The sequence below is a fragment of the Gasterosteus aculeatus genome, chromosome 7 (genome assembly GCF_964276395.1).
Source record: "Gasterosteus aculeatus chromosome 7, fGasAcu3.hap1.1, whole genome shotgun sequence".
In the NCBI taxonomy this organism is placed as follows: Eukaryota; Metazoa; Chordata; class Actinopteri; order Perciformes; family Gasterosteidae; genus Gasterosteus; species Gasterosteus aculeatus.
The window spans coordinates 17450234-17469107 of record NC_135694.1 but is presented as its reverse complement, the minus strand read 5'-3'; the positions used below and the strand labels follow the sequence as shown (position 1 = coordinate 17469107).

The window sequence follows — 18874 nt, the reverse complement described above, 5'->3', positions numbered from 1 at the left end:
CACTACCTCCAGCTTTTTTAATTTGAATCACGCTCCAGGTCTATTTTCCTCTGTTTACTTGCCAGTATTAAAACACTCTTGACTCTCGAGAGGCACCAGAAAATCCCACTTCAGCTTGTTACGAGAGTCATTGAGGTTAGCAAAGCATTTTTTCCTGTTGTCCTCAGTGGCTCTTCAGGTATAATGCGGTAAAACACCCACATACTGCTGGGCCCACTGCTAAGCCGTCCACAAGGCCAGTGTTTGTCTCTCTAGTGCTCTCTGGGTATTTTCTTTTCAAACCTGCACTTTGAATTTGGAAGAAAGGTCCCTCGTACAGCAGGATATCTTTTATGATACTCAGAGAAAAGCACCAGATGTGTAACATCCCCCCTCCTGTGATGCTTTGTCTGGATGTGTATTTAGGGCCTTTTTCCACAGACATTCAAAATAATATTAATAATTAAAAAAACTGCATTTATTGCGCAATAAAATAATTGTAGACGTTAATTTATTAATCCTAAAAGGTAATAGCGCGTTAACTCAGCCCTGATATCTATGCTTAAAGGCAATAAAACCTGAACAGAAAGTTGGTTTGGTTCTTACAGGGATCATTGTCAATGTCTACTGACTGTTTAACTACCAACTACATAACCAAGTTAATGAATATTGGTTCTGCTCAGATGAGGTGTTTTTCTCTTTGTCTACATTCCTTGTTTTGCCTGATCAGAGAACAAGGGGAGACAATTAGATGGGTTCTCTCAGATCTTCCCTCCGCCCCGACTTCTTCGGCTGGTAGTCGCTGACAGAATTGATTACATGCAGCAGGAGCACTTTGTCAGGCGCAGATGCACTTTTCACAGTGTGTCACTAGAAACAAAGGGACGGCATTAAAGCTTTTGTAACACCCTCCAAAACTTTTGATTTTCCCCTCGGTTGAGCAGAAAACGCCAGGAAGACTGCGATCTCAAATTAATTGGCAGCGTGTCAGCGGCATATTTACATTTTGTTCTTTTAAAGATGCAATTAATTACCAGAGATGAAGGAATCTGCAGAGAGATGATATGCGTAGCGCTGGTTGCCCGCCCCCCTGCAGACTGTCTCCTGCTCCAAGGGAGGGTAGGCAGGCTTGCCAATTAAACGCAGACTAAAAAAGACCCAAAGCTGCCATGTTTCGGCAGGTAAAAACGCCCAAATTTAAAGTGCTTGGCAGGAGATGTAACAGACAGAAGGTAGGATGTGGTTTGCAAATGTTTGTGCTTCAAGCTACACTAGGAAGATGTAACAAAATGGCCCCTTTCAAGAGTTTTGTAACTCAGGGAAACTCTGGCAAATTGGGTGCAGATAAGGCATAAACTGTGTGCCGTGCGTTGAGTTAAGGGCCCCAATTTGTTCAGCTTTAAAAAAAAATAAAATGAGCTTTTCTTCAATGTAAAACTAACAGCACTCAACCAGGGAAATGTGATTTAAGTCTGTCTGGCATTCATCATCAAGGGAGCAGTTCCATCGATATGCCACAGTCTTCCCTGTCTAGACTCTTGGGTTATTTATATCTGTGGAGTTAATGAAACACAGAAAACATTCAGGCAAGGAAGTGAGGCAATGGAGCATCTCTGTCTGGTAAAATGTGTCCTTGTTGATGTTGTTGATTCTTTTCTCTCAAGCATCTCCACCTGTTAAATGTGGCTGCACGTTTTCTCTCCCCCCATGGGACGTCCCTAATAAGCCACGCGCCCGTGTCTCCAGCCACCGGCCTCTGAGAGACAGGCGCCACAACGAGGGCTCGGCTGGCTCTGTTTCTTAATGCACAAACAACACAAAGTAACGCTGTGGGAAAAAAAAATACCTTGAGGCAAATGAAGCATTTTTGTCCCACGCCAGTGACCACAAACGCAGCAACAGAGTCTGCTGCAGTTTCTTTAAAAGCAACATATGCTTTTGTACTGGATATACATTAGTCATAAGAGTAAGGCAGAAAAGAGGGTAGTCGGGGGGGGAGGCAATTTAAGTTTTGCAATAACATCTCAAATGCCCCACATTTCCACTCTGGCAGTGAGTACGGGAAAGTTTGAGAAGAAAGAAAGTTTGATGTAGGAACATAAAAAGGAATAATGCTAGATACCTCGGGACCTTGCTCGCTTCGCAAATTCCCGTGAAGACCAAAGAGAGCCCTTTTAAAGAGCTTGTATAATTGATTCCACCCAGAGGTATCCCAAGGCAATCACCTACCCCACCAAAAGCCAGCACTAAAGCCCTGTGTAAAGAGAGCCTGTTTTTGTGCCGTGCTATTGCTCTTTTCTTTTTTCCTTTTTTGGAGCTTACATCTGCGAGTGTGAATAACTGCGCAGCGAGGCAAAGCTGAATAAACATTGTCTGAATAGGTGATTGATGGATCAATTTGGGTCCCTTGTTTCCTAGCGATGGTGGCGGCATTCACATTGATTATATTGGCTGTGATCGCCGGCCAAAATACAGTCCTTGAAATGAGTGTGTCTGTTGGAAGACGTCCAGCGCTGCTTCAGCCAAACAGATGGCTCCCAATGCTGCAGTCATATCCATATTAATGGCGTGATTACAATGCATTACAATCAAGAGATCTTGTCATTAGCGTTGTGATTTAAAAAGCAATTTTGGTTTTGATTATCCTATAAGATATGTGAGTGTTTGTGTGTGTTGCTTTGCCCATAGGCCCGTGGAGATGGTGGTGAGGTCTGTGTTTAGCTTCCTGACAGACTGACACTTAATAAGCTTCATCTACATAACGATGAGAGGCAGCAGCATCAAAGGACCAGCAGGGAATAGGAAAATGCTCATCAGTGCGTTGTTGTTGGTGAGGACGTTCAGGTATGTGAGTTTGTGTGTTTCTTCGCTTCAGGCCATCCATTGTTGAAGAATTGCCAAAATAACAGTTCACCGCGCGTAAAACCCTGGACACTTAAAAGAAGATTCACAGATCTGCTCTGAGTGAATTTCAACTACTGGACATATTTTTTGCTGTGCTTCGTCAAGCCCTCATATTTAAAGAGATATTGCAATCAGCGAAGCCCATTATTTTAAATACCTGTAAAACAGCTTGAGCTGTACTTTGAGTTGATATTCCTAAAGAAGAAATGTTAGTGTGTGAACACACTAGACTACGTTAGCATACTAAACACAACACGTCTGTAAGCTGTGGTTCTATAATTAGGGCGGGGCAATTCCTCAATTAGTGAGAATGGGAAACATCATCCAGCGCTATTTTTCTTTGATATTTTCTGTGCTCAAGCGTGAGAAAGCGGCCATATCTAACGGTATAGACTGTCTGCGAATAGTTTCAGTTGTTTTGCGTGCCTAACGGATGCAAAAATACATCACCAGTGATTGGTGTTTACCCCTTTGTACAGTGATGAAATCAACTCAAGATTTTAGATTAATCGTTAAATGAATCTACTAATCTGCAAAGAATCTACTAATCAACCTGATGTGCTGAATAATCTCACCCGATGAATAAGGGCTAAAGGGACAAAAACAAAGGCCACAAGTGGAGTTAAGTGAATGTAAGACATTGTATTGCTCTTTTAAAGCGTGTGCTGTTTTAAGACCTCGTAAAGGGCAACACCGTCTTCTCTTCCGATGAAGAGAAACAGAAGCGTAGCAGTGTGAAAATGGGATCCCATCTTCTACCGCCCCTCTGTTATTCCCTCAGGTGTGAAATCCTTTCCTGCACGTTCCGGGGAACCGAGCGCGCGTGCTCGGCTGTGAAATTGTATCTTTTCTGCTCCCTCCACCCCGTCCCACCAGCTCCTTTCCCCTTTCCTCGGACCCGATGGCCAAATGCCTTTTTCTTTGGATTTGATAAGCCAGAAAAGCGAGGCTTCCCATTGTGAGGTGAAGCGGTCCTGCTCCACCCCGTTACGGTCACGCGGCTGCCTCTGTGTTCTGCAGCTACAGATGAAGGGATCAGAAACCACCTCGACACTGCAGAACAGCGGCAGCCGCTGCTGCGGCGGGTGGAGGTGGCGAACTTCTCACATCACCAGACGACTGTGCTAATCTCGTCTCGTGAGAGCACTCGGAGGAAATGAATCAAACACAGAGCTGAACAGCTCCATTTGGGGACATTTCAGTTGAGATGTCATGAAAGCATGGCGAAGGGTGCCATCTGTTAACGCCACAAGGTGGTTTGAGCAAACTTTAAAATGGAGTCTGAGACGTTTAGTATAGTCATGCAGAATGAGGCCTGCTTGCCTGATCCTACATAGTGGCATCTCCCAAGCGATGCCCTATTTCCCCCCACCGCCCTGCAGAGAACAGATAGCTCCTCCACACCTTTCAGCACTGCCAGGGGGGCAAGACCGCAGCACGTAGCCTGGAGTATTATGGCTCATTACTCACATGGCTCCTCTTCAGGTGCAGAGGGACTTCATTTGCTTTATATTACAGTTGCCATACAGAAGAATGTGTCACAAGGTCAAGTTAAGATTTCAGTCCATGTTGATTTTGGTGAACCCTGTGGTCAATGGTGATAACAGCAAGTGTGATTTAAAACTTCTGGGCGCAGATTGTGGAGCAAGCTTCAAAATTTCACTGCAGCCAAACGATTTAGAATTTCTAAAAAAAGTCAACGATGAGCCTTCGCAGGGCGTTTATCTATTCATACATGCACCCATAGGGTGGGGCGACTGTGGGTGAGTGGGGAGCACGGTCGTCCTCCAATCAGAGGGTTGTCGGTTAACGCACAAGACACTTAACCCAACATTGCTCCTGTAGCTGCGACTACAGTGTGTGAATGTTAGTTACTGATGGCAGGTGTCACTGTGTATGGTTCTCCTGTCATCAGTGTATGAATGGGTGTGAATGGGGGAATGATGTCATGTAGTGTTAAAGCGCTTTGAGTGGTCAGGAGACTAGAAAAGCGCTCTTCAAGTACAGTCCATTTACCATTACCATACATTTAATTTATACTCGTACATGGAGATATAATCCAATGCAACCATACACTAAATACATGTATGCATACATTAAATAATCAAATACACATTAAGACAAAATCAAACAGCAAGTCAAAAGAGCATCAGTGATCCACCTTTTGTTCCATTTAGTTCTGTATCGTGCTGCCTGACCGCTCAAGGTGGGACTGCTGCTTTCAATTTGTGCTGCACTGAACGTGACATCAGAGGTCAGCTAAAACACACAAACACTAAACATTGAACAGACACAGCTGTGAATTCAGCTTTTTCAGTGGGAATAGTTCACAAGCACTAAAAGTGAGGTTCAAAGTCAAGCACAGATCATTATTATGGCTTCTGTGATTTAGCACCTGCAATGATTTTCAAAGTGTGAGCGTAGCCCACTGCTTCGTCTTTGTTGTGTGATTTACTTGCTCTGCAGCACAAAGTGTTGGTGAGACATACGGCCTGCTATAAATCCCTTTCCCATGAAAATATTTCTGAGGGTCGGTCCTGCAAGTGAAACATAATATTCTCACCTTTTAAAAAACGAGGTAATAACCCCAGCAAGTGCATTTTTATGTGACAATAGGAGCAGTAGTACGTCATTGCGTACAGGCTCCACTTAAATCCTCCAAATGCCCGTAAAAAGAGAGTTACATCAAATAGTCGATGTTAAAAGAAAGATGAAAGAAATATTAACTGGTCCAAATACATAGTATTTAAGCCCCTACTAGGTATTACTAGTATGCGGTACATTGTACATGCTGCATACTGTGTTCGTCAGCAGTATGTAGAGTCAAACAGCATAACATCTAGAGGACTGGACAAAAACAAACTACTTTAACCCCAAAATACAATTTATTCAACTTTTTGAGGCATATGTGTTTATTTTAGGCCTTTACAATGATTCATGTGTTTTGTCCACTGTGATCACATACTGTGCCGTTGGAGAGCTTTGCATCGTGGGAGAGAGTAGGTGAGGTCGTGCCATGTGTGCTGGAGGTTTCTTTCAAATCGGTTTGACATACATTTCACACATTTTCCTTTCGACTGTCGTGTCCTGCATTCTACATTTTGGCTACATCAGTGTGTACTAATGTATACCGTGTCAGACGCAGTCGTAGCATTGTTGAAACAAGGCATTGGATAAATTCACGTATTCTGATATAGCGGCGCACCTCTGCTTAAAGCTAAACCTTTGGAAGCCGTTCAACAGGCAAAGCTGTCTCCAAACCCTGACTAACAAAATAGTAAATCCCCTCCTGCAGCCCTCAGTGGAGAGAGACTGACTGCAGAATAATTTCACGGGACTATGGGGAGAGCCAGAGAAAAGACAAAGCCCTCCAATATGATCTCTGAGGACCCGCAGCAATCCACTGTTCTCCTCCCGCCATCGCCATTACTGACACTATTGATTACGGCCCTGGGAGTGATGATAGCATTCGGCTCACCCCCTCCGGCGGAAGCCGCAATCACGCCGCCGTGTTTCCCAAATGATGGAGCGTCTCGGAAATGAAAGAGGAGGTGAGGGCTGGAGAGAGAGAGATAAGGGTGATTGAGAGCAATGGGAGGGGGAGGGATTGGAGGCTGGCGTGTTGGGATGGGAGGGGGTATTAATACGCCTCGGTTAGTTTTCATAGCAGCTGAGGAATGTAGTGTTCCTGTCGGCCGTATTGAAACACGGGGGCAGGGTGTCAGAGTTATGTCAGCGACGCCGGGGCCTCTGTGGATACATGGAAATGGCGTAATTGGCTCTTTGGCTGTTTGAATTGGTAACAAGGGAGCCTGACATTTTCAAATGGTCCTGATTGCGTAGAGCTCAGGACATCCAGGCAGCCGAGGTCCTTACGCTATCGGTTGCATTTAAATGAAACGCTTTTGCATGGTGAGAGAATTAGAAAAAAGGATATATCATCTGGAACGTCTACATAAAAAGGGAGGTTTTCCTCACTGTTGGGACACTCTGCACGTCACACATCAGGGGGCTCCTTGATTTAATTAGCACAGGGCAGCAATTAGCTGCACGAGTAAATCAGATGGTGCTTTATAACATACCACCAAGCTGATAGACCTAGTATGACTGACTTTTCCGTCTACCCAAGGGAAGACAGTCAAAGGGATTACAAGTAGACTTTGCTTCTTCAAACTTCTGTATCTCTGTTTTCGTCTTTGACCTGCAAAAAAAACTTCAGGTCAACCACAGGGTTAATAAAAGAGCCTCTCGGGTAAATAGTGTGGCAGGCACAAGCTATTCATACTTAGGCCACGTTTTGTTCAGCAAGATGATCTTCACTAATAGTACAATGACCAGAAGTACTATAATAATAATATTACACTGCAATCGTATGAGGGTAAGGATATGTAACAAAGCTGTCTAGACAAACTAGTCAGTGGAATTACATTTTGTCTCATTTAGCCGCTTGTTTGCACTAAGACAAGAAAAATCCCCCAAGAAGAGTATTAACCGATGTCGTTTATGTTTTAGAACTAATCCTAAAATGTCTTAAGCTTGGGTTAACCGCAGACCACATTTCAGTCATCCAATCAAAAGCCCATTTAAAAACCGCCAAACAGAAGGGCAGCGATGCCGACTCATTTCAGCACTCTGTTCCGCTTTGAAGTCGCTGCAGTCTAGTATTGTGCCTGTGTATACTTCTGTACTGTAATATGTGTTATGTCTGTGGACCCTTTCTCACCTGACATTGTTAAAACGCTCCTAAAATTAATTAATTAATTAATTAGTGAGCGATAGGTTGCCACGGCACGGGACTTGACTGTCTGTCCAGATGAGATTTGAGTGACTGATCAGTGTGTTGTCAAGCTTTGGAGACACACACGCACACAGACACACACACATTTAGTGTAACTGTGTTTTCTCTTAAAAATCACTGATTTCTACACCTGACTGAGCTGCCAGCACCCTAAAGGAGTGTGTGTGTGTGTGTGTGTGTGTGTGTGTGTGTGTGTGTGTGTTACTGATTGAATTCAGGGACCTTGCCACAATCAGACGGCGTTCACTGTCTTGTAACCTTGCGGTTCGTTTATCGTTATGAATCAGACGAGCGAGTAATTACTATTTTGACACAGATGCCGTGGCTCCGACTTTCTCTGATTCTCTTCAGCCACGCTCATTTTGTTCATATTTTCATACCTCAAGGACTTTATGTTGGACGAGGAATAACAAAATGTGACCTTTATGAACATCTATTTGCGTTTTTGTCTCCTGTGATGTGCTGTGACAGCAGCGCTTTAAATCAGATCATGTATTATTATGGAGCGGCGTTCAGCATGATGGGTTACTCAGGTAAGGCAAAGTTAAGCAATGTTCCTCTGCATGTTGTCAATGTGCTCAAGGAGCCCGGAAGAATTGCGCATTCATTAATATATGAATGACCTTAATTAGGTACGTAAGGTGCATAATTATGCACGTACATACAAGGACTTGGACCCCTGTTTTTTGTAGCGCTCAATTTACTTCTACAGACACTGACACACTGCTAACAACAAGAATAAACGTTCAACTACTTTGCCCAAATTGAAAAAAAGGTTAAAAAAATGAAGTTACAAACTACTATAGAAAACTATAGAAACTATAGAAAAATAGTTTGTTTTTAAACATGAGGTAAGTGGATGTGACAGCTGACTTGTGTTTGACAATGTACACATTAAAAAGAGTGCGTTATTCCATTAAGTATTAAGTATACAATTTTTGATGTGTAGGTAAACTGAGAGCTTATGCAACTGATGTTAACTGTTGATCAGGACGACGGTGTCTGGGAAGAAATATAATGCATAAAATACGCACAGGGGTATACTACAATTAGTAGAATTTATACTCTCGGAACCATGAATATCCAAGGAAATTTTGATAGAAATCTGGCCCTTTGTTTTCAAGAAAACTCTCAAAGATGGCATATGCCTTTAGTTAGACATCCTCAAAGCCAGCCGGACCCATCAAAGGACTAGATGAAAGGCTGACCCAGAGAGCTCAGCCAGCTCTCCAATCCAAACACTGACATATGCTGCACCAACGCAAAGGAAACACCAAGCCGCTCTGTTTTATATGTGCATTTTCATTCACACCTGTCCCACTGAGCCGACCGATCTGCTGTGGGTTTCCAGATGTTCTGCTTTGCATCTGCGCAGCACTCTAATGAGGACCAGTACAGATCCTCCACATGTCAATACGTCAGTGATGGAGTGAGATAATGAAGTGGTTTCTGTCCCACTACCTGAGAGAGTTCAGCATCAGGTATGTGTTTGTTTTCTAGATAACTGATATGTTTGAATAATTTTAGTTTTGCATAGTCAGGCTCGACAGATTTCTTTTTGCTCAATGTTTTCCCTCAAACCCAATTCAGCTGTCCTCCAATATAATCAACAGAATACGTCCTTTAAGAGTTTGTGGACGATTTCAAGGCTCAGTGTTAATGCTATGACGGGCTGATGGGAAATTTGGACGTGGTCTCTGTGACCTCACCCCTAGGTTTATGGACAGCCGCTTTGAGGCTTGAATGTTGTCAAAGTGGCAGTGACACAGATTGCCTTTAAAATGGGCAAAGAAGTGGGTCATCAGTGGAGCTGCAGACAGAAAGCAGCAAGCGACCTGAGACACCACCCACCTTTGAGCCTTTAGGGATTTTCAAATGGGTGAACTATACAGTAGATACCAAAACAGTTCTTGCATCTTTATTTCTGTGGCATGGTTGGACACTTTACCGAGGGGGTCAGTGAAGATTGACTTGCTTTTGTAGCTAGTCTGGAGGGTCTGATTTCGAAATTGCTCATTTTGGTAGTGCGATGTTAGTGCGATGTTGGCTTTATTTTTCAGCACCAGAGGATGCCACTTCTTGAGTGTCGTTAAAGTGGCTCTGTTTGTTTGTTTCTTTTAATTAAAAGCCATCAGCAGACATGATTCTAGCATTGAAACGTTCCTGGTGGCTATAAGTGAGACTAGTGGAACAGTATGAATACTGCCTCTCGGAGTCATGGGGCCAGCCATTGTACAATAGTTTAGTCACTGACAACAGTCATTTCTCTATTGGCTGTAAATGGTTGAATGGTTGGTTTGACCACTGGTCAAAAATACACATAGAGACACTCTTAGACTTTCTCCTAGTCCTCACTGTTAAGAGGTGAGTTAAGAGAGGTTACAAAACGGTTTAAGATATTTCCAGAACCTTGAAATCTAAAGTTGTAATGGCCAAATGAGCACCAGTCGGGTTGTAAAAAGTGATGTGATTTCTCGGATAATACACATTAATATGAATGATGGTTGGTCAGTGCCATTAAATGTCCATCTGACAGGAGAAGGTGGGAGGAAATGAAAGACGTGAGGAGATTAGATGAAGTGAAAAATGGGCCGTTTTGAGCGATACTGTTTCCATGTAAAGAAGTGGATTGACAGAGATGGATTTCCCACAGTTCCCTGCTGTCCAATATATCACAAGGGGAGTGCTTTGTCCTTCACTGTAGACCGGTATAAACTACCTCAAAGACTTTAGCAATGTCACGCAACTCACATTGGAAGCCATTAAAAAAATACATTCAGCTAATTCATGTAGGTCAACTTTTACTGATTTATTGCATTTTTCTCATATCCTGCTTCTGATTCTTAAAAAGCGGTTGTCCTTCATTCGTTTCAGCTGAATCTTAAACTGCTTTGCGGGAAGAGTCTGTTATCCATTTTCTCCCCAAAACCCATACGAGGACCCATTTGTTTCCTAGTAAGCTTTTGATTTGACATTTTTTCTCTGGAGGCTGTGTAAGTCATCTGGCACAGGGATTATATTTGTGTGGCATCAAACGGTTCTTGTGGTGCAAACAGCAGTGTGCTATTAACAATGTGTTTCTCAAATTCTTGGAATTTCGCAAACATAACCAGCCTGCGTTCATCTTTTTTCTTCATTGGTTAAATTCTGTTGTTTGGTTGCAAGGCGTAATGCTCTCAAATTTTCCTTTTTTTATTTTTTTTTAAAAGCGACTCCACGTATCCTCAAATACCCAGTAACTTTTCTACCAAAGTAATCTCATTAAAACCCGACGCAGCAGCTGCCGTCTTCCACCCAGCCGAGTCCGACTGTCCTCCAGGCAGATAAAGATGAAGGATGCTAGATCGCAGCAGCTGAACACACCCAGGCAAAGGAAGTTGAGACAACAGACAAGGCCCGGATAATCACATCTGTGGCTACTTCTATTTACTTAACTATCCATCTTTGATAGCAGAACGGCATCATTGTTTTGACCACAAGGAGTGGAAAAGCTTCTCTATCAAACACAACTGTGGCTCTCTAAACACAACCAATTAGGATGAAGGATGACTCGCGCCACAGGTACGCGTCCCCCGAGAGACGGGAACATACAACTCGAATAACAACACAACGAAAGACAAAGATCAATATCAGAGAGCAAAATATTTTTCGTCCTGGGAATGTGGGTGCTGAGTGCCTCCCCCTGGTCGATTGTTCTTTATCGCGCCTGACACTCTGTTCTATTTGAGGAGATTTGTTGCACGGGCTTTTGATGCATAATGGATGGGGGCCGACTCGGAGCGGTGCCTTGTGGGAAGATGGAGGAGAGCTGGTGAGGGCGTGCCGCTGATGCTGATCACTTCTCATTGAACCCAGGCGCCCTTGGGATCAGCTTTATGAAGCGCTTAGCATGCAGAAGCACCGTACTGTGTCACGCCTCATGCTATCACCTAAATGAGTTAAACGCAGTATATCTTCACTTACTGTACGTCCAACGAAGAGCCCCTTCCTCTGATTTACAATTCAGCAACGCGCTATTAATGCTTCTAACTTCACTGTCTTCCCGGGAGAGTGAAAGTCTCCTTGAAGAAATAAACCAAGCTGTAAACAACGTCAAGATGAGCTCCAGGAAACCAAAGGAGGGCTCGCTTAGATTGTTCTGCAAATCTGTAAAAAAACTCATTACTGAGTACTACTGAGCATTACTGGGGAGAAATCTGTTTAATGAGCACTGTTTACCCTGAGGACAGAGCAGCAGAGCGACAGAAGAATCTGTATTGTTTTAGTGATTTAGTGATGGGGTTATTCGTGTATAGCCTCACAGGCTTTTCATCATCACCCTCCACTATTGTTTCTATTCTAAACTAATAATGTCAGATCTGTAGCAGTATTACCAGCGTGACTTTTCGATCCCTCCAGTTGTTTCCTTTCTCATTTCTTTATCTTGCTCCCGTCCACTTCAATCTCCCCACACACGGGTGTCCCTGTCAGAGCTGCCTTAGCCCCCGCGAACACGCGTTAAGGCCCGGCTCTCGTGAAGGAAGAAGTTATGTTCGGTGATGACAAGAATTGATTTCCAATTTCCTTCACAATGACTGCATCATTTCCAGCGACTCAGGCAATTTGGCCAACATTGCTGAGGTTGCCGGGCTGTAGATCAGGGTGACAGCTGTCCTCACCTTAGGGCCCTGCTTACTACCAGCAGAGCGAGATTGTCTTTTCACTGATGCAGACGCCGTCGTAAATAGTTACTGTTCTTCAGAGAATTCAAGATTTCAAACCTTTTAGTGGGCTGATGTGTTTTTGTCTTTCTCTGGTTGTTGATGTTTTGTTCAGATTTTACACAAAGTTGTCTTTGGCTTCTTAAATAGATATCTTGCTGAGATTCTGATGGTTTTATTTTTCGTTTGACATTTATTTGTATATCTGACAAGGCATGCAAGCGGTAGTCACTTCAAAGGATTATTGAGAGGAAAGAAGCTGGTAAACCAGCCTGCCAGGGTCTACTGATGGAATAAATGCCTGCAGACAAGTAAAAGGATTCAGTTCATCGCTGCTGGTAACATTGTTACCTTACCGGGAAAAATGATCTGATGTGGATTTGGTAATATGTCAAGATTCCAGAGAAGATAATCCATCATTGTTATTTATGGATCATACAAACTCATCCCACAGGAGATTAAGGAATATACTATCTAAATAATCAGACCATTTTACAGATCCTTCAGACACAGATATTTTCAGATAAACTATAGTGTGGATTTATTTGTTGTGGATTTAAAATGATGACAAAGACAACAAACTCTTATTCACAGAGTAATTTTATCAGGTATGTCTTACCAATTGATTACATAAGGTGAAAAGCTGCCCTGACAGGAACATTGATTGGCAAGTGACTTACAATTGCTTCATATCCAAAGGCTCTTCTCGATGATTTATCCAGTTAATATCTACTGAACCAGGATGTTGTGTCTGTCGGTTATGAGTTTTGTTCGTTCTAATGTTTGTCATTGTTAAAGTGTTGATTCGGTGTGTTTCTTTTGGGCATCTCCAGTGCGGCTGCAGGTGTGTGTGTGTGTGTATTTGGTGATTGTTTGATTGGATGGAAGTGTTGGAGGCAATGAAACACTCTTTAACATCCGCCTCCAGCTGACAGCCCTCCACCAGCCTCCACTTTTGCTTGCAAATGTCAAACAGTCTGGAGAAGAAAGCATCCACTGCAGGGGCTTTCTTTTTGTGTTTTGTATTGGTTACAACTAGAAAAAAATACATCCAAAAACTTTTACCAGATGGTTTGCTACAAGCCACCAATCCTTCACAAGAAAGGCCACATAGATTAGCACAGAGGCCTTCAGAAAGCCATCGTTCAATTCAACCCGCACATGTTAAATTAGGTGTCTATAAGGTAATAATGGGTCCTATTAGACATGGTGTGAGAGCTTTATCATAGTGCCGGTGTCGAGGTATAAGTGGGAGGCCCTTTGTCAGCCGTAATGCATTGCTCAGAGCAGTGGTAATCAGAGAGCACTTTGTCCTTGTGACAAATAGAGGGTTAGTACAGAGTTGTTCACCACTGAAGGGCTTTGTATGGCAGTATGGAATTAGGCTCCAGTGACAGCATATACGCCTGTATGCCTGTGAGGGTTGCTGGTTTTGATTATTCAAAATTGCGCAACGACACAAGAATGTAGTGCAGCATATCAGAGTTGCTTCTCCCAGATGAAGAAAATCAAACTTATTTTGAATTCAAGATATGATAAAGTAACAATGTCCAGTTAAGTTTGTAAGCCTGCAGTCATGAAACATGTTTTCTTCTTCCTTTATATTCATGTATCACTATGGACTTGCTTTATAGTGATGAAAGATTAATTCATCTTCATTTCAAGCAAGCTCAAAGATCTCCACTTTTGTGCAGTTTTATCTCAAGTGTCTATAAGCTCTTTTCAATGTTTCGATTATTACCACAAACCTGGTCTTCAACGTCTCCTCAGATCTCTTGTTCTCCTAAAATCCTTTAGCCAAACAGTGCCTTTAGTTTTGTACATTTAAATGCTTCAGATGGAATTATAATGAAATGAGAGAGATTAAGTTCATTCCCTGATGACTCACAAAAAGAATGTGGTATAATTAAACTAATCCCAAGATGGCTGTAGTGCTTTTGTAGGAAAATTCATTACCTCTTATTCAACTGGCAACGGGTTTACAAGTCATTTTAGTGGAAATTACGGAGATGCTTATAATACCCAAGATATTTTAGTATTGAGGGAGGTGTTTTTATTTTCCTTTATAGTAATACAGTGGTTTAACACATGGAGAGAAAATACATATTTCATATTGTAGGTCAGAGCCTCGATTAATAGAACAGACCAAATAGATTTCTTCTCCTGTATGGAACCAAATCCAGGCCAAAAGTTTTGATCATTTGAAAAATGAACGTGAACATGAAAGTTTGAGTCTTGGTCTTGAACAGTAAAAAATACAACCATTTATTCAAAATAAAATAAGTGGACAAAAAGGGTTGAATATAGTTTTATAGACTTTTTTTGGGAATAAAATATATTTTTTCATTCTTCACTTGTATATTCTCTCCACTGTCATCCATTTAATATCCCAAAAAGCAAAAAAAAAAAATCTATAATAATATGGACTAATGAGTTATCTAATCTAATCCGAAGCTAATGTGATCAATGTAGGAAGCAGTGTCTCGGATGAATGAGGAGCGCCTGGGTGCTTTCTGGTGGTCCGGCCTGTGATTGCAACGAGGGAGAAGAGAAGAGAAAAATCAATACTTGAATTCATCTCCCAAACCGCGGGAATGTATTAGCGATGTTAAACACATTCCACCTAAGGCAGCAAATGAACGCTTTCCAGAAACATAAAATGAGTCATCTTTTAAACCTTCTGTTGGAAGTGTGTCTCCCCCGGCTGTTAAACGCTGCCAAAACCGTCATTAGGCAGCGTCTCATTTGTCATCGAATGGCCGTGTCAATGGCACTGATTCAGCAATGCAAGACGTCTCAAAGGCCCTCAGCTCATGGGAAAGCACCAAAGGGTCTCATTATTTTCGAGTTAGGTGTGAGTTGTCCTTAACTGTGCATCCCCCCCCGGTAACACACACACAGGCCGCCGCCGCCGCCGAGTCACCTACAGTAGTAATAGTAACCTTTTGCTCGTGCATGTGTCCTTTGCCCTCGTGCACGCGCAAGTAAGCGTGTACAGGAAGTGGCCGTAACCCCGCCATTTTGTGGGCATGCCCGGAAAAGTTTTTAACGAGGGAAACATCTTGCGACTTAGCACAGGGATACCTACCCAAGTATTTCCCTCCCCTGACGGTGCCGGCACCCCGATGTGCCAACCCCAGGAAAAATAGGGGTCTTAAGGCGACATCTGTCACTCATTTAGCAGACAAACAATGAGCTCCAAATGCCCTGATGATGATGATGAGCCAATGTGGTTTGACCAGGCCACATAGGTGCCCCCCCAAGCCCCTGGGGGAAAAAACAAAATCCTTAGGTGGTCAAACAGTGAGCTGATGTTTTAACCAACGGCTGAACCCCCTGAGGGGGTATGGTTTCCCTATAGATACCGCCAAGGTTCACTTCTCCTCACATTTAAGACATTTCCATTGAGAGCCTGATGTACTACAGTGGGGGAGCAATGGACCAGATATATGGTAAGTACTTATTTCATTGACAAATGTACATGTTTTAGTAAAAGAGGCTATTCATTAAAGGTTCTTAACTCTATACATACAGGTATAAATTAAACCCATTCAAGATTGTACTAGGTGGTGTGATACATATTTGTTTCATATATATTTTAATAGGTATTTACATTCGCCGCAAATACCTTTTAGAAATAGATGACAGCAAGGAGCCTATGTATGTAAGACTTGAAGAACTGCAAAAAGAGATTGCTGCGCTTAGCTGTCTACCACCATCGGCTACGTGCACCAACCAGGGAGCTGGCTCAGGTCGGGAAAATGGTAGTATGATATAACATTTAATATTTTTTATTTGACGAATCATTCATGGTGATTTTTTTTCTTCTTGAAAGTACTGCAGACCCCTCGGAAAAAACAAGCTGAAAAAGGGCAACTAGTGTGATATCAACTATTTTATGTATTTTTATCTGATTGTATTTGTTAAACCTTTTTTATTTATTTTCATTTTTTTTAAATAATAGATCTCTACACCCTTCCGGGAAAAAAAAGAGTACAGATGGTTGACCAGCCTGAGAGACCCTTGTTGTTTCAGGTTGTTTGGTTACGTTGCACTATGAAACATTTTAAGATCGTTTTATGCATAAAGAGAAGATCTTTCCACAAAACCTGCTCACGTGCAGCTGATCAAGCTTCATCTAAGTGAAACCCATCTGTGTAACTAGCTGCAATCGGTCCAATGGCCTTTGCACCTGAGACTGTTGACACACACCAGGTGAAAGAGGTTTTCTTGATCAAGGTGACAAGGAATAAAAACCCTCACAGTCCCAGGAGCATGTATCCAGTCATGATGGCTTTCTTTTGGCAACGAGCAGTGGTTTTGAGCTTGTCTGCTGCCATGTTAATCTATGCAGGTAATGATGTAACACAATGGTGCATGAAGGTATGTGATTTGATTCCTTAGAAAGAATGAGTTTGAGTTCCTTGTTTTTCCCCTTTCCAGACATGAAGCTGGACTGCAGGCCCGACTCTGTGACGGTGGTGTGGACGGAGGGCCGATCCCAGGCTGATCTCTCGCTCTTCCGTCTGGGAAGCTGCTTCCCCACCAGCTTCTCTGCCACCCAGGCTGTTTTTAGAGTGGATTTCAATGACTGTAACTTCAGGAGACTTGTGCGTAGAACCTTCTTTTAATATAACCTTTCAAACCATGAGTCTGTTTCTTGCAGGTTCATTGATATTCGTCTCTCTCTAAGGTAACTGGTGATAACTTGATGTACAGCAATGACCTGACCTACGGTTCTTCTGACTCTCCATCTCTGTCCTTCACTCATCCTGTTGTCTGTGCATTTGCAAGGTGGGTGTTTATTCTACAACATCGACTATTTAGTCAAATAGCAGCAGTTGCTTTTATTGGGTTTCTTTTTTTTTTTTGTTGCAGACCTAAAGACTGGTACCCCATGATTTATGACCCTATGTTCAATACACATGGTGTGGGACATCTAGTGTTCCACATTGCCCTCATGAATGGTGGGTTTAAAGTAAGCCCTTACTGTATATGGTGTCTCTCAAGGTGATGTGGAACATAATGACTCTTCTTTACTGCTGTAGATGACTTCTCAGGCCCTGCTGAGTCCACTACCTTCGCTCTGGGCTCCTTTATCCCGATCATGGCCAGCGTGTCACAGAAAACCCATCAGCCCTTGCTTCTGCTTCTCGAGGAATGCGTAGCGGCAACCACACCAGAGCTGCAGCCTAAAAGCCTTGTATACCCGATAATCGCCAATAAGGGGTAATCGTGTTTCACCCGATCATTCTTTTATGTTGTCAAGAACTTTAATGTGAAACCTCACTTTATTTCCAGATGTCTTGTGGACAGCAGTGTGTCTGGTTCCAAATTTGAACCAAGGCAGAAGTCCTCAGAGCTCCAACTATCCCTTCAGACCTTTAGGTTTGGTCTTGGTCAAGAGGTAACTCTAAATTGGGCAGGTTTTATTGTTACAACTGGAAGCGAACTCTGCATCACAACCTCCGTCCTCTACAAAACAGGTGTTCATCCACTGTAAACTTGTGGCTTGGGATCCCAACGGTCTTGACCGCACCAAGAAGGCCTGCCACTATGTCAAAGAGCATGGGTAACAATGTCTTAACCATTCGAGAGTAGTCTGACTTCCATGATGGTAAATAATTGTCTGCCTCTTCTCAATCATGAACTCAGCTGGGAGCTGCTGGACAACTATGCATACAGCACTCTCTGTGACTGCTGTGACTCCGACTGCAAGTCCAGGAGGACCAGGAGTATAGAATCAGGTATTTGACTATGCTGCTTTAACTTGTCTAGTTTTGATGTGAACTTGACCGGTGTTTTCAAACAGGGACTCATGGAGTGGCACAAAAAGCAGTCCTTGGTCCACTTACCATTACTGATGAGACTTCTTGAATTTTTCTAAGGGTAACTTTTTATTTTTATTTTATTATGCTAAATGTTTATACTTTACTACAACCTAACCTTCTCTTCTCCTCCAACAGCTTTAAATTATGTCGCACCTTCAATTACAATTTTATTAGGTTGTTTCAAACTTCTAAAAGCTCGATGCCCATTGGACTTCAGATTGTAATGATTCATTAAAGATGTAAGCTCTCATATTAAGCTTGTGTAATTGTCTTTAATGGTGTCTAATTCAAGGCGGTTTTTGTAATCGTAGCTTGTTGTCCACTTGTTACTCTAATTAGCACTTGATACAACTGTCATAGAAATTTTCAAGACTAAGTCAAACTTGCCACATGATTATACGTGACCTGTAGGAGTTATTTGTGCCTGTCCTGGTAAAATAAGCACTGCGATGCCTTGATACACTACTGTGTCTCTACACTAAATTATCTTTGTTTCTTTGAAGCGACTATTCCTAATAAACGAGTGGGGGAAAAAAAAAATTTAAATGGCCATCCGGTCTTTACTTTCATATGCTTTAGCATGTCAACCCTATGCCCAGGGGATGTGAACAAAACTCTTATCTGGCTGATCTCTAGATAGATCAGGCAACAATGTCTTTGAT

The 18874-nt window shown here is 42.6% G+C and overlaps 1 protein-coding gene across 1 annotated transcript; it reads left to right on the top strand.

Moving 5' to 3' along the window:
• The first annotated feature begins 16626 nt into the window (after nucleotides 1-16626).
• LOC120822351 (zona pellucida sperm-binding protein 3) lies at nucleotides 16627-18462 on the top strand. The gene is made up of 10 exons (XM_040181950.2): nucleotides 16627-16735; nucleotides 16825-16991; nucleotides 17075-17175; nucleotides 17260-17348; nucleotides 17430-17610; nucleotides 17683-17788; nucleotides 17868-17953; nucleotides 18037-18128; nucleotides 18194-18270; nucleotides 18348-18462. The coding sequence occupies exons 1-9, from the start codon at nucleotides 16657-16659 to the stop codon at nucleotides 18256-18258; spliced, it is 966 nt and encodes a 321-aa protein (XP_040037884.2). The 5' UTR covers nucleotides 16627-16656; the 3' UTR covers nucleotides 18259-18270; nucleotides 18348-18462.
• Nucleotides 18463-18874: the final 412 nt, after the last annotated feature.

What these genes read in the sequence shown, in the direction of transcription:
- LOC120822351 (XM_040181950.2), top strand. Translation starts at nt 16,657, where the DNA reads ATGTATCCAGTCATGATGGCTTTCTTTTGGCAACGAGCAGTGGTTTTG. An exon ending in TGCCATGTTAATCTATGCAG is followed by an intron (nt 16,736 to 16,824) that starts GTAATGATGTAA and finishes TCCCCTTTCCAG; the next exon opens with ACATGAAGCTGGACTGCAGG. An exon ending in GGTTTGGTCTTGGTCAAGAG is followed by an intron (nt 17,789 to 17,867) that starts GTAACTCTAAAT and finishes TCTACAAAACAG; the next exon opens with GTGTTCATCCACTGTAAACT.